Source organism: Impatiens glandulifera, chromosome 4 (assembly GCF_907164915.1).
Source record: "Impatiens glandulifera chromosome 4, dImpGla2.1, whole genome shotgun sequence".
NCBI lineage: Eukaryota > Viridiplantae > Streptophyta > Magnoliopsida > Ericales > Balsaminaceae > Impatiens > Impatiens glandulifera.
Window position 1 is genome coordinate 23,873,999 of NC_061865.1, and position 16,863 is coordinate 23,890,861.

General features: G+C 30.6%; 2 protein-coding genes across 2 annotated transcripts; both read left to right on the forward strand.

Moving 5' to 3' along the window:
- The first annotated feature begins 5,621 nt into the window (after positions 1 to 5,621).
- On the forward strand, positions 5,622 to 7,370 carry LOC124933902 (xyloglucan 6-xylosyltransferase 2-like). The gene has a single exon (XM_047474342.1). It carries the CDS (start codon positions 5,794 to 5,796, stop codon positions 7,192 to 7,194), a length of 1,401 nt encoding a protein of 466 aa, XP_047330298.1. The 5' UTR covers positions 5,622 to 5,793; the 3' UTR covers positions 7,195 to 7,370.
- Positions 7,371 to 9,283: 1,913 nt separating this feature from the next.
- Positions 9,284 to 15,697, forward strand: LOC124936145 (probable histone-arginine methyltransferase 1.3). Its single transcript, XM_047476608.1, has 15 exons — positions 9,284 to 9,646; positions 9,730 to 9,792; positions 9,865 to 9,967; positions 10,152 to 10,295; positions 10,491 to 10,594; positions 11,071 to 11,169; positions 11,263 to 11,332; positions 11,516 to 11,612; positions 12,043 to 12,097; positions 12,395 to 12,478; positions 13,124 to 13,201; positions 13,936 to 14,039; positions 14,150 to 14,322; positions 14,422 to 14,564; positions 15,334 to 15,697. Exons 1-15 carry the CDS (start codon positions 9,452 to 9,454, stop codon positions 15,400 to 15,402), a joined length of 1,581 nt encoding a protein of 526 aa, XP_047332564.1. The 5' UTR covers positions 9,284 to 9,451; the 3' UTR covers positions 15,403 to 15,697.
- Positions 15,698 to 16,863: the final 1,166 nt, after the last annotated feature.

A 16,863-nucleotide genomic window follows, 5' to 3' on the forward strand; every position in this document is an offset into this window, starting at 1 on the left:
AATGGTAATCTCGTTAAATACGTCAAATCAAGTAACATATTAAAATGTAATCAAACACATGAAACTGACAATCTTTTAATGTTTTGTAATCTTCATACCTAATAACTATTGTTTTAGTCTTATATCACTATATCTTTTCTTTCAATTTCTTCATTCGCATTTATATACCACCATAATGACCATACTCATTTAGTCTTATATCACCATATCTTCTCCTTCAAATTTTTCATCCCCATATATATACCACCATAATGGTCATTGTCATTTTAGTCTTATACCAACATATTTTTCCCTTCAAAATTTTCATCCCCTTATATATACCACCATAATGAGCATTGTCATATTTTAATCTCATATATATCACCATCATTGTCATACCCATTTTCAAATTCGCATTAGGAGAGATTCAGACTCATGGTCTCATAAATGAAACGTGAACACTTTGACCGCTAGACCAATTATGATTGTTGATTTCAATTTAAAATTTTGTCTATGCATATATATATTTTAAGCAATATATAATGTGTAAATATTTGAATGATTCTTCACTAACTAAGGTAAGGAAAATTGAATACGTGGGTTTATATTATAGAAGAAAACTATAATGGTAATCTCGTTAAATACGTCAAATCAAATGACTTATTAAAATGTAATCAAATACATGAAACAAACAATCTTTAATGTTTTTTAATCTAAATACATGATAACTTTTGTCAATTTAGTCTTATATCAAGATATCTTTAATCCGATACATACCACCACCATTGTCATATTCATTTTAGTCTTATATCACCATATCTTCTCTTTCAATTTCTTCATCCACATATATATACCACATAATGACCATTCTCATTTTAGTCTTATACCAACATATTTTAATCTCAATATGAAATGTGAACACTTTGACCGCTGAACTAATTATGATTGTTGATTTCAATTTAAAATTTTGTGTATGCATATATATTTTGAGCAATATATAAGGTATAAATATTTGCATGATTCTTTACTAACTAAGGTAACGAAAATTGAAAACATTGGCATATATTATAAAAGAACAAAATAATGTTAATCTCGTTAAATACATCAGATCAAGTGACTTATTAAAATGTAATCAAACACATGAAACTGACAATCTATTAATATTTTTTTATCTAAAACTTACTTTATATTCTTCAGCTTCTACCACACCTACTATATAGTTCTCATAAAGATTGTACTTGTTTTGTTAGGCTGCAAATTCGAAATATAATATAACATTTTTATTTTTATTTTTAACTGATATAAGTTTATGGGCGGGTCAACCCACAATCCGACTCAAATATCAATTTACTCTCACATATATATCCAAATTAACCACAACTCTCGACCCGACAATCCAGACATTTTGAAATTAAGCATCATTATATATTATATATATATATATATTAGTTAGTTAAAAAATTAACTTATATTGTTAAAAAGTCACACGTTCATCATATTTGGTGTTGAATTTAAAATATAAATTTTTATTAGTCTTGGTTAAAGGGTTATACTTGTTTTTTCTAGATTACAAGTTCAAAACATACATATAAATTCTTAATTTTATTTTTAACCAATTTTAAATTTATGGACGGGTTAACCCACAATCCGATCTAAGTATCAATTTACTCTTACATATATATTAAAATTAACCACAACTCTTAACCCGAGAATTTGAACCCTTTAAAATTAAAATTAAGCATCATTATCATTATCATTATCATTATCATTATCATTATCATTATCATTATCATTATCATTATCATTATCATTATCATTATCATTATTCCATTCACAATTAATACATTGATTGATAGTAAATGGGAGAGTTACAATTGTTGGGATTAGTATTAACGTCATTCATTGTATTTATTTTGATAAAGTTTTTTTTAATTATTTTAAGATTTTATTAAATTCTTAAAAAAAAGTTATATTACAACACTCTCATTTTTTAAACATTAAATTACTCATCATCAACTAAAATATACCTATCTTATTTTATTAAATTTAAATTTTAAATACAACATAGGATAATTATTTAATAATTAAAGAAAGTAAAAATCAAATATCTTACTTTTTGTATTTAACAATATGTTTTAATAAAATGAAAAAAAAAAAACTCTAAATAATCAAATATGAAACAAACTCTAAATGTTGTGAATGTCTTTTTTTGATACATGTAATATAAAAAAATATATTTCATTCTCACAAAAAAAAAAATACATTTTAAATTGAATGATAGTATTGTCTTTCTAAAGTTTTAAAATTATAAAAAATATAATAACAACATAACATTTTCCCAATTTTGTATCATGAATTCAAAAATTACCCCTTTACATTAAAGTGGGATCTTCACAATAGATATCTAACTTCTTAAATTCAAAATTAATGAAAAATTTAAAGAAACTCTTTCTGAATTAAATAATATAACACCTGAAAGTTTATTATTAATTCACCTAATAAACTCTAGAGCTTGTTTGATTGATGATGAGTTATTAGAGACTTTATATAAAAAAAAACAAATTGATAAAAATAAGTAAGTTATTTGAGTTTTAAATTTTTTAAATTATTATAATATAATTTTTAATTAATATTTTCAATTTCATAAAAGTATTTTAATTAATGAATAAGCAATTAAATAATTAAAAAAATTAAAATTTAATAAAAAAATTTAAACCAACATTTAAATATATATAGATTATATGTTTGGTCATTTTTAGATAGCATCTATATTATCTTCAATATCATTACGAATTCAAAAAATAATTTGCATTAATCAGAAAATCAAAAACAAAAATAAATTGAGCTGGTACGGATTTATGTTTAAATTATTTTTTATAAAAATTTAAAAGTATTAATGTATAATGATGAAATAAAAAATAATAATTTAAAATATAAAATATTTTATTATTTTAATTAATAAATTAAGTAATATGATATAAAATCATGTTTAATTAAGTTTGGTTATTTAAATGACCTAATCAGACAAGTCGATTTAAAAAAAAGGTTCAATCTATTGAATTCTTATAAAAAAATTGTTTTTAGCGATATTATTTAGAAATCAATATATAATATATAATATATATATATATATATATATAATATGATATTTAATTTTTAAAGTGTCTAGATTGTAGGGTCGAGAACTGTGGTTAATTTGGATATATATGTAAAAGTAAATGAATACTTGGGTCGGATTGTGGGTTAACCCACCCATAAACTTCAAACGGTTAAAAATAATATTAAAAATGTTATATGTATTTTTTAACTTATAACTTAACGAAACAATTACAACCCTTTAACCAAGTGTGATTGTCATATGGTTTGTCGAGGGATAATATGCCGGTATCAATTGAAAGTGGTTAGAAAATATGAATCAAATATTTGATTGACCAAAGTGTGAGGTCACGATACTAAATGTTAAAAAATATAAACAAATATTTAATTGACCAAAGTGAAAGTGTAAGGTCAATAGAGGAGAAGTTCATTCGGAAAAAATATGTGATGAGAAATGTGAGAAAATAAGTTGTTTTATCGAAGTGAATAAAATATGGATTGAGTGTGTTCTATTTTTTTATTTTAATATATTATTCGTGATTTAATAAGATTATTAAATATTAAATACATATTATTATTATTATTATCTTTTTTATTAATTTTTTTATTTTCAACTGTGTGTATCGCATCGAATGTTACAATTAATTTATAAATGTCACCTTTGCTATTTTAGAAACGTTCATATTTTACATTAATATAATAGTTTTATTTCTTTAATTAATTAATTTGTACAAATAAATTAGCACGATTATCTATTATTTTAATATATTTTCTTAAGACAATAATATTGTGTATTCATTAATTTTGAATGCGTATGTTTCGAAAAAAAATTCAATTACCTTCCACAATCATGACCTCCACTTTAACTTATAAACGTTTCAAATATGAACCGAATTCGTGGCATTTGATCTATTAGGAACCGATCTTGCCATTTAAGTTATCTTGACGGGTTGAAAAGAAAAACACTCAATTTAAAACACAAGTTCAAACTTGTAGACCATACACAATATTATGTCTTTTTATAAAGATATTTGAAAAATAAATAAAAAATCTATTTCTATTCAAAATTTCTCAAATATTTCTTTAAATTACATATTTTTGTAATCACCAAAACCAACTCTAACCAGTTATTATGCGTAAATCTCAAAATAATACTTAATTTTAAAATATACATCTAGAACGTCTTTAAATATCATTTCATTTAAAAATATGACAAATTAATTAGAAAAACGAAAATGATACATTAAATTAAATTAACACACTTTATCCACTTGAGAAAAGTCTTAAATGACCAAAGTTGGAACCTTAAATAACAATTGACCGTTTATAAATATTTGTCAAATTTATTTATTTTTACAAGAAATTAATTCTCATTAAATCAAATAAGGAGTTACATAAGAATCATGAATTTGTAAATAATAAAAAATCATATCTAAAAAATCAAATCTAGACATTACATAATATAGATTTGCAAAAATTCTAGCAATTTGTTCAAGGTAAATCTAGAGTCGAACTCATTTGAATCCAACAACAATGAGTGATGAAGACGAGTAAGCGAACAAACTAATTAAGCGGTGTCGGAAGAATCTTTACATAAAATTCTGAGCGGCAGTAAAATTGATCTTTGCCCGAGGATTAGTAATTAACACCGTAAACCAATCATCAACAAATATGGTCAAAATAACGAGAAAGTCATACAAATCATTAGAAGATACTTGTAAAAGGTCCTCGTAGCTCTAGAATGTTTTAGTTTATGCTCCTACCTATTATCTAGATATATACCAAGAAAGATGTACGGTCTAATTATGTTATTATGAAATATTTACTCATGGGTGGGGTAAGCTCTTCTATTCTGGTTCATAATTTCTCTTGGTTATATGGTTCATCCGGGGAATCTTTCGAATTACCACTACTTAGCTTTCTATTCGCCTCTAACCATAAAATGAAATGTGAATAACCCGTCCTCTCTTTGAAACAAGGGGTGTTTTCGGTTTTATGGGTTCTTGAAACAATTTTATCTTCCACACATTACTATATCTCTAGATTCAATAATTTTATATAAAAGAACTATGATAGATAAATTCCAAAAACTCTTATAAGAAAAATAAAAAAGGTATTCAAATCTAAAAACATCATCTCTTTGCTGCAAAGAAGGGAATTAATACGTACTCGAAAAATTGTCAAAACACGATTGAGAGTATTATTCGAATTACAAAATTCGAGATAACAAATCTGATCCGACTAAATATATTGTCGAACAATATATTGGAGAAGCCAGGAACAATATGATTTTTCAACTTCTCTAAATTTTTTCTTTCTAAAGGAGAGAAAATTATCAAATTTAAAATTTGTATATCATAATACTCAATCATAGAAATAAAATAAAAATGTACTAATTATGTAAGAAAATAATGATAGAAGGTAATAATAATAAGTAATAACTCCTCCTCCAAACAAGACCTTGAAACAGACATCCTCTTCCTTCCACCCCTCTGGATTCCTCTTCTTCTTCTCCACCGACGCGTTTCTTTTTTACCATAGAAAGAAACAACAGCTCACCAAAAACTCACAGATTCTCTCTCCATCTCTTTCTTACATGCTTCTCTCATCTCACCGACCGCCCACACTTACAAATCTCCATCTCTCTCCCTCAATTCATCTTCAAGTGTCCACTCTACCGTCTGACCCATCGAATAATCGATTCTTCCCTTTGTAGAAATGCTGGAACGTTGTCTAGGACACCGCCGCCTCCATAAGATCAAGCGAATAATCCGACAGAGCAAGCTTACCGTCATCTGTCTCGTCTTAACCTTTGTCGTCCTCCGAAGCAATATTGGCGCAGGCAAATTCGGAACTCCTCAACAAGATTTCGATGAGATCCGAGACCATTTCTACTCCGGCCGCCGCGTTGAACCTCGTCGAGTTCTTGAGGAAGCTCAAGTCTTGACCACGGCAACAGCCGATGTCGAATCAGGTGGATCGGTTGGGAAGGTGGGTTCGTCTGAGGAGAATAATTACTCTACAATTGATATAAGTAAGATACTTGTTGACGAAGGTGAGGACGAGAAATCGGATCCGAGTAAACCGTATAGCCTTGGACCAAAGATCCATGATTGGGACGAGCAGAGAGCTGAATGGCTCAAGACGAACCCTAATTTCTCTAACTTTCTCGGTCCGAATAAGCCTAAGGTACTTTTGGTTACTGGGTCGTCGCCGAAGCCGTGCGAGAATCCTGTGGGAGATCATTACCTTCTTAAATCGATTAAGAACAAAATCGATTACTGCAGGCTTCACGGGATTGAGATCTTCTACAATATGGCTCTGCTTGATGCGGAAATGGCTGGTTTCTGGGCGAAACTTCCGTTGATTCGCAAGCTTCTGTTGTCACATCCGGAGATTGAGTTTCTATGGTGGATGGACAGTGATGCTATGTTTACAGATATGGCTTTTGAGGTTCCATGGGAGAGGTATAAGGATCACAATTTCGTGATGCACGGATGGAATGAGATGGTTTATGATCAGAAAAACTGGATTGGGTTGAATACTGGGAGTTTCTTGTTGAGAAACTGCCAATGGTCATTGGATATTCTTGATGCGTGGGCACCGATGGGTCCAAAAGGTAAAGTTAGGGAAGAAGCAGGTAAGATTCTCACAAAGGCATTGAAAGACAGACCAGTTTTCGAAGCTGATGATCAGTCTGCAATGGTGTATTTGTTGGCAACACAAAAAGATAGCTGGGGTGAAAAGGTTTATCTCGAGAGTTCATACTATCTGCACGGTTATTGGGGGATTTTGGTCGACAGGTACGAGGAAATGATCGAGAATTATCACCCGGGTCTTGGAGATCACAGATGGCCACTTGTGACTCACTTTGTCGGGTGCAAACCTTGTGGGAAATTCGGCGATTACCCAGTTGAGAGATGCTTGAAACAGATGGATCGAGCTTTCAACTTTGGTGATAATCAGATTCTCCAGATGTATGGATTCACACATAAGTCTCTTGCAAGTAGGAGAGTTAAGAAAGTAAGAAACGATACAAACAATCCCCTTGAAGTAAGAGATGAACTGGGATTGCTTCATCCTTCATTTAAAGCTGTTAAGTTACCTTCTGCTTCGTGATGATAATGATGATGCATATAGGTATTTATGATTATGATAACTTAATTCTCACTTAAGTGTTTTTATTTTATTATTCTTTTATGCACTTGTATGTTATAACCACAGACATGTAATGATGCTTGTAACTTGTGGCTGTGGTTGAGGCAATATTATAGTTGCATTTTGTTTATTTTGAATCATTAGAACAGGTTTGTTTTTCCATTTCCTGAAATATGCTTAAGCTAGCTAGCTCTTTCATAGAGATTGATAGAGTGCAGAGAGTGCCTGGAATTGGGTTATGTTTGCATCTTGAAGAGTTTAACCTTCTTCCATAACATAACATAATTAGGTCCTGAAAATTGAGGATGGTCCAACCAACCCTTTTGTTAATTGATTCATGATTTCTTAGTATTCCCTTTTGCTGGTTAGGGCTTGTGGCTGGCTGCTGGCAACCCAAATGCAAGCCCAGCAATGATGCCCCTTCCTTGAATCCTAGCTGTTCTTGCTTTTAAGATAGGGTTCTTGTTTAGTCCTTGACATGTTATAAGTAGGAATAGATTCAAGAAGAGTTGGTTCTAGTTCAAAGTCAAATGTTTGAGAAGGTGAAAGTAAGGGTATGTTCTAGAGATGTATCACTAACTACTTTGTTTGGAGAATTAAGAGTTTGATCATGACATAGAGAGAAAATGACAAGAAATATAAAAGAAGATGTGATGAGAAGAATGAAGAAGTAATTTCATGAGCATCATGACATGCTATGCCAAATAAGAGAGAAATTTTTATGTATTTTTGTTTTAAAAAATATTTTTAGTATGTGGCTCAAGAGACAAAAAGAAATAAAGGAAGCCATGATCCATTGATGATGTTTGTTTTTACTGAATTAAAAAAAAAAATAGAGTTCTTTGAATATTCTTTTAGAAAATAAATTTATGTCTAAGATGCTAAAGCTGTGGAGGTTTCATGGAAATGGAATTTAGTCATGGTCAAAGGTAATTTTTCTCACAATGTTTGCAAATATCCATGATATTTTGATGATTCCCATTCCACTTTCCTTAAGACTATTTTACTGTCTTTTTTCCTTATAAAGCTTTACCAAAATAATTTACTTGATTAAAAGAAAATTTGCAACAAAATCCTAAAAACTATTGAAAAATATCAAAGATTTTTGTTTCTGAATTATACTTGTATAACCGATTTTTAAAATAAATTATAGACAACAAGGACTCTTCAACTATTAATATTGAAATGAATTAAGTCAAAATATTTTTTTAAGTTTAAAATGTTTATATTTTATTTTTTTTTAAACTTAAATTGCGAAATATCAAATGTGACAGATTCTATTCTCATTTGAAACACCAAAAAAATCTTTACAATTAAGGTAATACTAACTTTCCTAGTAAAAAAGTTATCGATTTAATTGAAATAATGTCATGAAATATAATTTAATAATCAATTTAATAACAGTGTCACGTCATAGGTTAGGAAAATGATCCCAATAATAGGAAAAGTGGGAAAATGTCAGCACATAAATTAAATATTGTTGATGACTTTTTTTTTTACACGAAAATGCTCCTATTGCAATTTTTTTAAAATATATATATATATATATATTTATACATTTTATTTTTGGAAGAAAATGGCTCAGTTGCGTCACGCAATCCCAGTTACGTCACGCAACCCCAGTTGCGAGACGAAAAAAAATCTCGCGATTCTCCGACATGACAAAATCGTCCAAAAAACATTAAAAGGGGTCACTAACGCTTCTTTTTTTTAACCTCTGTACTTTCCGCATTTACCTAAAAAAATGTGTCATCTCCTCAAATTTCCTGTTTTCAAATAGATATAAATGTTCTTAATAACCAACAAAAACATAATAAAAGTCAAAATACTACAAAAAGTAAAACCAAGACAATTAAACACAAAAATCCAACCGCTACCACCGCGTTATCCTTAAAAATCAAATCTTCCTCCGATCAACGGTCAAAACTCACCTTCCACAAGATTACGGATCCGATATCTACACGTCATTCGGGCGTACCAAAATAACCATGATATCGAAACCAGACGATAAAAATCTGTACATAAAGAGTAATAATGTTCATCATCATCATCAAGCTTGTCCCTTTAATCTGAAACGCCAAAAACAAAATGATTCTTCTTCAGTCGGCGCCTCCTTTTTCAATCTTCCACTTGTTTCTTCTAATCATAAACCCTAATTTAGTAATCTCTCCTTTGATATATTGATTATTGATGTGCATTCGTTATTAAGAATCCAACAATGGAGTTTCACGATGGGCAGAGACAAGAAGAAGAATTCGTAATAGCTTCTATCTCTTCTCTTAACTCTTCTTCAGAGGTTTCTAGTTCCCCTCTTGTAGTTCGTTTTAGCTCCGTTTCTGGAGTTGCGGAGCTTCGGTTTCATCAGGCATCGGAATCAAGTGATGATGTTCAAGTTGATCTTCCAACTTCTAAGGTTTTTGTTTTTTGTTCTTGCTTCAAACATGAATGGGTTCGAATTCTGATTATTATTTGAGCAAATGAATTTGTTGTTTTCAGATTTTGAAGTTAAGCCCCACTCGATCACTATGTTTATCTGAAGGTTCTGAAGATGGGAAAGAGGTGGGAACTAGTTTTAATCAATTGTTTCTTGAATGTGTGGATATACTTGCTAAATTTCTAATTTTGAAACAGAAAGCATATGCTTCGGGGTTAATTATTCAATTTAGGAAGGATGATGAGAGTGATGTGTTTCATTCTGCATTTGATCGATGGAAAAAAAGGGTGGTTCCACAAGGTGCTCATATACTGGTTTTGTAGTTAGTTAACAAGGTTTCACTGTTTTATATGAAAATTGAAATCATTAATGTGATTAGCTTCCAGGAAGCTGGAAAACCATATTTCATCTTCAGTTGCTGTAACATGATCTTGATCTTGATGAGTGTCAAAGAACCTAAATGTGTTAATTCTTATCCTTCCAGCATCACTTTTATCAAATGGTCCTTTGCAAGATTCTAAAAGCAAGTTCGACTCCAAAATAGAGGCATCTTCTTCTAAAATGTATTTCCATTACTATGGACAGCTGCTACATCAGCAAAATATGTTACAAGACTATGTGAGAACAGGTAATGTATCGCTGGAATTTTGTTGCCTCCTCCTCTGTTTTTGTAATGACATTCATATGGAGGCATCATCTCCACTTTGTTGCTAAGATTCTTGTTCTTCTTCATATTAAAAGTTTGATTCCAGCTTTTCTCTGGTAAGAATATATTAGTAGGATACTGTAGAAGTGAATAACATTGTGGGGCTTATTTGTTCAGGGACATATTATGCTGCAATAATTGAGAACAGTGAAGATTTTATAGGCCGTGTTGTTGTGGATGTGGGTGCTGGAAGCGGTATATTATCTCTATTTGCTGCTCAGGTTCCTTTACTCCCTCCACTTGGTACTATAAATTGATATATTTTGGCTAATAAATGTTTACTCATTTATAATTTAGAAATTAACTGGTCATCTTATATAACAAAATCAATGATAGTACCAAGTTTTATGCACCAAACAATCAACTCATGCAAAAGAACAATATCTGATAAGATTTGTCTGTTTTTCGTGAAATCTAAAAAATGTGTCCACTATGCAAAATTTAAGTGAAAGGTATGAAGTATCTAAAAAACTCATATGATAAATTTGAGTATTGAATTTTCTTATCAAAGGAGCCTTTATGCTACTAATTGCAGCACTTATGCAATAAAGATAGTCATATATTTTTTAATGTATTACTTCAATGATTTTTTTAAAACAGAATCATACCGATAGCAGTTCTTTGGTCTTGTTTCATAATAAAATGATATCCTAAACTCTATATCGCCTTGTCCAACTCTCTCTTATTCTTTGGGTAGGCTGGTGCAAAGCATGTTTATGCTGTGGAAGCTTCTGAGATGTCAGAATATGCACTTAAGCTTATTGCTGGAAACCCATCATTGGCCGAACGAATTACGGTGAACTCTGATTTCACATATCGTAAAGTTTATATTCTGGTATCAAACAAGTTTGTCTCACTGTAGCTGTTATGGACTCATCTATTGCAACAGGTAGTGAAGGGTAAGGTTGAAGAAGTTAATTTACCTGAGAAGGCAGATATTTTGATCTCTGAACCGATGGGTGAGCTTATTGAATGAATATACCTGGTATTCCAGTGAATTGTGATGTTTAGCATAGAAGTATGTTTGGCTATAGTTGTCCTGATGTTTGTTAGAATTGACATATCGCTTTTGGTTGGTCATTTTTGGTTATCAGAGTCTTGCCTTCCTTAACTTGTTAGTTAAACTGTTACATATATTGCAGGCACTCTATTGGTCAATGAAAGAATGCTGGAGTCCTATGTCATTGCAAGAGATCGGTTTCTTAATCCAAATGGGAAAATGTTCCCCTCGATTGGAAGGTGATTGTTAGGATACCTTAGCTTCATTGACATCTGTTACAATATAGATATTTACTAAATGAGCTCATGTTAGTTAGTTTGTAACCGATATCGTATGAGGCTTGTGATACCTTTTTCTGGGATATTATATATGAACTCTCATGTTGTAATTCCGCGCCAGAGTTTGCAGAGGTCAACAAATATGTATCCTGGGTTTTGCCTTTGACTTTTTCGCTTCTTCATTAATGTCCCCGAACTTATTGGTCACATTTCCGTAGCGTCTTATTGTTTTCTGCTTCTAGCAAAAAAAATTTTGCTTGCATTTGCATAATTTGATTTGTTCTCATTCAGCTGGTCTGTTTCTTGAGAGACATTTTTCATATTATTTGCTGTTTTATACATATTCTTTACTTCTTCAATGTCTGATGCTTGATACTTATCGGTGTTGTAGAATTCATATGGCTCCCTTCAGTGATGAGTATTTGTTTGTTGAAATTGCAAATAAGGTATGTTGCTGATTTATGATTGTGAAGAAATTTTTTCATTGATTTGGTTTCATTTTCACACTGATAAAAAAATGTGAGCTTTTAATATGTGTGATATACATTATAGTTCAGAAGTGAATATGTACCTTGTTGCATACCTACCTATTGTCATGTCTTTGATTCAATGATAAAAATATGTTTCACTGATATTTTGACGAGTAATTATAAGGTCATTGTTGAAGTATTACCTTTATCGCACTCTTCTGCACTTTTATTGACAACCATGAATGGACTGTAAGCGTTGGCATTTTGATGCAGGCCCTTTTTTGGCAGCAACGTAATTACTATGGAGTTGATCTGACACCCTTGTATGGATCTGCATTTCAAGGATACTTCTCACAGGTTCATCCTGTTCTGCTATGCTAAAATCCTGTGAAAACTGTAGAGTAATTCTGAATGTAGTTATTGCTGCGGTGAAAAGCTGTTGTTATTAGTAAGTCTTACAACTTGAGTGTATACCATACTTTACTATTAACCTATTGTTATGGACCAGACATCCAGTTCTGTGAGTTGTCAGGTCAAGCAGCTTGATCGTAATTGAATCGAATTGTAAAGGTTTAATGTGCAAAACTGATTTCATTTATAGTATCCCGCTTAAAGATACTTATATTAAATTTCATCATTTACTGTTCCATAATGGATCCTTTGAAGATCACATTCATGTTGCTTTTAAGAGGTCATTGTTAATTTAATTGTAAAGTGTATAAGTTGCGAATAGATGCTTGTAGTTTGGTTTTAGAGAAACTTCTGCAGCATATATCTTGATGGTAGTAGCCTAAACCATTCTCTACTTTTTCTATTTATTTATTTTTTCTTGGTCTGTCCTCCCTCCAAGTTCTGTTTCCGCTTGAAAAGATAAACGTTTGTCCAGACAAGACATATAAGAAACATGAATGGTTTGTTTTGGGTGCTGTCATGGCAATATATACTCCAGCACAAGTCTTTTTCCTTTATTTTTCTTACACAGCTGCCTTTTATATTGTGCAGCCTGTGGTTGATGCTTTTGATCCAAGGATTTTGGTTGCACCTGCCATAACCCATGTAATCAATTTCAGTTCCATAAAGGTATATGTAATTCTTGAAATAAGATGTCAATATTCTGCAACTCTTATTGGTGTGCAGGTAGTGGAATGTCTACTATCAATTATATCCCTGTGTTTGTATTCCCATATTTATTTTAAGTGCTCTGGAAGTCATATAGTAGTCAGTTGGCAAACCGAGGGAAATGGATGGTTTTTGTTTTTACTTTTTCAAATGTGGCATATGATACCAAGGTTATCAAATATAGCTTGTCAGAGAATCTGAATACTTAAATGTTTATTTGAATTAAGTTTATTGATAATTATTATTTATAATCACTTAATTCTTTAGATTCAACTCAAATTAAGCTAAAAAGTAAGTTTAATTCGGTAATTTATTAATGACTTAACTTGGTAATATATTAGGAGCATAAGAAAAAACAACTTTAGCCCCTTGGTAATTAGTCTTTTAAGTACTTTACCAATATTAGTTTCACATTTTATTAAAACAATTGACATATTACTTCAAATTGAGATATTTTTATTTAATTTATTCAAACATTTATTTCCAGTCACGTAACTATTTCGGCACTTAAAATTTGGTATTAGGTTTCAGCACATAACAAAAATGTCTTGCAAGACAATTTTGGAAATTGTCGTTGTGCCTGCTTTTTCAGTCCACTTTTTCTGATTACAGTTGATTTCAGCTTGTACTTTTTTTTTGAAATGTTGTACTTCAGAAATTATGTGTGATCTAAATTCTCTACTTCCATGGTTCAGGAAGAAGCATTATACGAAATTGATGTTCCACTGAAATTCAAAGCCTCGGTTGGAACTAGAATTCATGGGTTGGCTTGTTGGTTTGATGTTTTGTTCAATGGAAGGTGATCCACAGTTGTCGGCATTTGCGTTTATCATATTCTGCAGAAAATGGAGTTCTTTTGGAATTATTAGATTCATTTTTACTGTGTTGAGTTTCTTCTTTGCTCTACAGTACTGTTCCAAGATGGCTGACTACAGCTCCAGGTGCACCAACAACCCACTGGTATCAGCTAAGATGTGTCCTCTCTCAGCCAATTTATGTCATGCCTGGCCAAGAAATTACGGGTCGACTTCATTTGATTGCCCATAATGCCCAGAGTTATACTATTTATCTAACAATGTCAGGTTGGTCTTTTACGGAAAAGTTTTCGTATTCAGTTTAGTGTGTATAGATTTGCTGCAATCTTTATTGGTTTGTCTTTCTTATGTATGTAAACTTTGTAGCCAAAATGTGGGGTCCAGGTGCTGAACAAGGAGGAATTCTACAAACATCTTCTTGTAAATTTGATCTCAAAGAACCTTACTATCGAATGTCTCAGCCTCAAGCTTATCCCGTTGCCCAAGACAATCCACTAATGAATATGCAGGTATTTTTATATTGCTACTCTGCAATGTGTTGTTTTCATAATGCGGTTGACATTAGGTTTCTTCATGCTTACCATAATTCGTTGCCTTATTCCCGTTACTCTTTTTCCCACTTAGGAGATGCTTGCTTCCTGGTTTTTATAACTTCAAAACTTATTGAAATGCAACAGATATGAAATATTTATTTTTTATTTTGCTATCATTGCAAATAGTTATTATTATTTTATTTTATTCTGTTCTATGCATCTCCAACCTAAAGGGTTCTTTTGCTAATGAGTACCTGTTGCTCCATAGGGAACACAATAGATACCAAACTAGGAGAGGTCTTGTTTGGTTTTACCCAAATTCTCATTAAAGCGACAAACATAGTTTTGACCCCAATGAGTTTGCCGGGTTAGTTATTCTTCTTTGAATTGTAGAGGTTTTGTTAAAAGACATGATTGTCAACTTTGAGATACCTTGACATTATTAATACATGAAACAACTATTGGGTCAATTGTAGTGGACAACAAGACCTCCACTCTACAATTTTGATGCCTTATGGTGAAAAACCACTTTTGAATTGATATGCACTATTATGTAAGGATATCATTGTTCCACATACACAACCGGATATGAATGATAGCCTTCAACTTGACGTTTTTGTTTTGATTATTACATGAATTTATCACGACGACTTGCGTGAGTGTTCTCTAAAGATATAGTATGAATGTCCATAAATCAGGTTTGGGATTGATTAAACTTTGCAATTATTTTTTGTCATGTGTGCAGGATATTCAAATACAATGCCAGGAGGATGATACTTCTAATTTGATTCATCAACTAACACCACTAAATTGAAGAGTTTTTCGAATAATTAATGATAAAAGAAAGGGTTTTATTATCATCTATAGGTAATTATGTGAACAATTGCCTATTTGAAACAAAGTGTGCATGTTCTTCTAGGAATAATAACAAGTGTGTTGTTTCTTTGATAGAGATATCATCTTATTCATAACACCCCAAACTTTCATGTCTTGTATTGAGTTTTTTTTTTTTTTCATTTGAAACTTTAGTGCCACGTCAAACAGGTTGGATTGAAATATTTTAATTGTCATTTCAGCAAAAAAAATAAAAAAATTCTTAAATGTTTGTATGTTCTGGTTAATGTTTTTTTTATAGGCTTGGATTGGGTCATTCTTAAAGGTGATTTTGTTGGGTTTGAGCATATTTTAATATTAAATAAAAAAAACTGAACAAACTTTATTTATAATATATTAATATTAAAGTGTTGAAATGGAAAAATAAAGTATTTTGTGTGAACTATAATTTTATGTCTACTTATGAATTTAATAATATAATAGAATTTATAGTTGTAATTTTATTTGTCAATATAGCAAATTATTGTTGTGATTTTAAATACTAAAATTTTTATAGTAACATGTATATAACCTAGGTGTCTTAAATCCTATTAGTGTATACATAATTATCCTTTTAAAAGAGAGTTAATTATTGACATTTAATTATTAATTTATATTTATAACACAAAATTAATGTGTAAATAATAATTTGATTTTTTTTAAAATATATATCATTTAAAGTAATAATAATATTTATATGATTAGCATAGTAAATTTAAGTTTTATGGTAGGTGAACCCCACAAATTAACTATTTGATTTGATATGTTTATAATACAAGAGAAAATGATAATTTAATGAAATTTTTTGATATAATTTTGTCGGCTTATTATTATATTCACCCTATGAGTTAGAGTCATATCTCTATTCATTTACTCTTTATTACTCGTTCTAATAATATAATTTTTCTTTCATTTTATTTAATTCTAGTAAAAGTATTATAATGGTACGAAAGCAGTAATAAAACTAAGAATATGTCGATTGAATTGATTTGAGATTCATATAATCCTACTGAAACTGTTCTTCCATTACTTTTGATTTTCAATGTGGTGTAATGAAAGGTGGATAACATATAGATGGAAACCAACAGAAATGAAGAAAAAGATTTAACGGAAGAGTCTGGTCTTGAATGTACTAGTCGCAGTTAGCGACAACAACATAAAACGCAACTCGGAAATCTTTCGACTGATTCAAGAACAGAACCAAACAACTTCCGATTGACACCTTCGACTTTGAAGAATCAAACAAGTTATTGTTGAGATTAAAGAGTTTGGATGAAGACCATTAGTTTAGTTGATTATTCAAATGGGCAATTTTTCAAAACGGCACCAAGGTAATTGTGAATTAGTTCTATAAGGTGGTAAAGTTGTGGAATAAGAAAAAGGCTGAAAAATAGCATTTAAT

Coding starts and splice junctions, on each gene's coding strand:
- LOC124933902 (XM_047474342.1), top strand. CDS start 5,794: ATGCTGGAACGTTGTCTAGGACACCGCCGCCTCCATAAGATCAAGCGA.
- LOC124936145 (XM_047476608.1), top strand. CDS start 9,452: ATGGAGTTTCACGATGGGCAGAGACAAGAAGAAGAATTCGTAATAGCT. Junction 11,333..11,515: donor TTTGATCTCTGAACCGATGG/GTGAGCTTATTG, acceptor CATATATTGCAG/GCACTCTATTGGTCAATGAA. Junction 14,040..14,149: donor GATGTTTTGTTCAATGGAAG/GTGATCCACAGT, acceptor TTTGCTCTACAG/TACTGTTCCAAGATGGCTGA.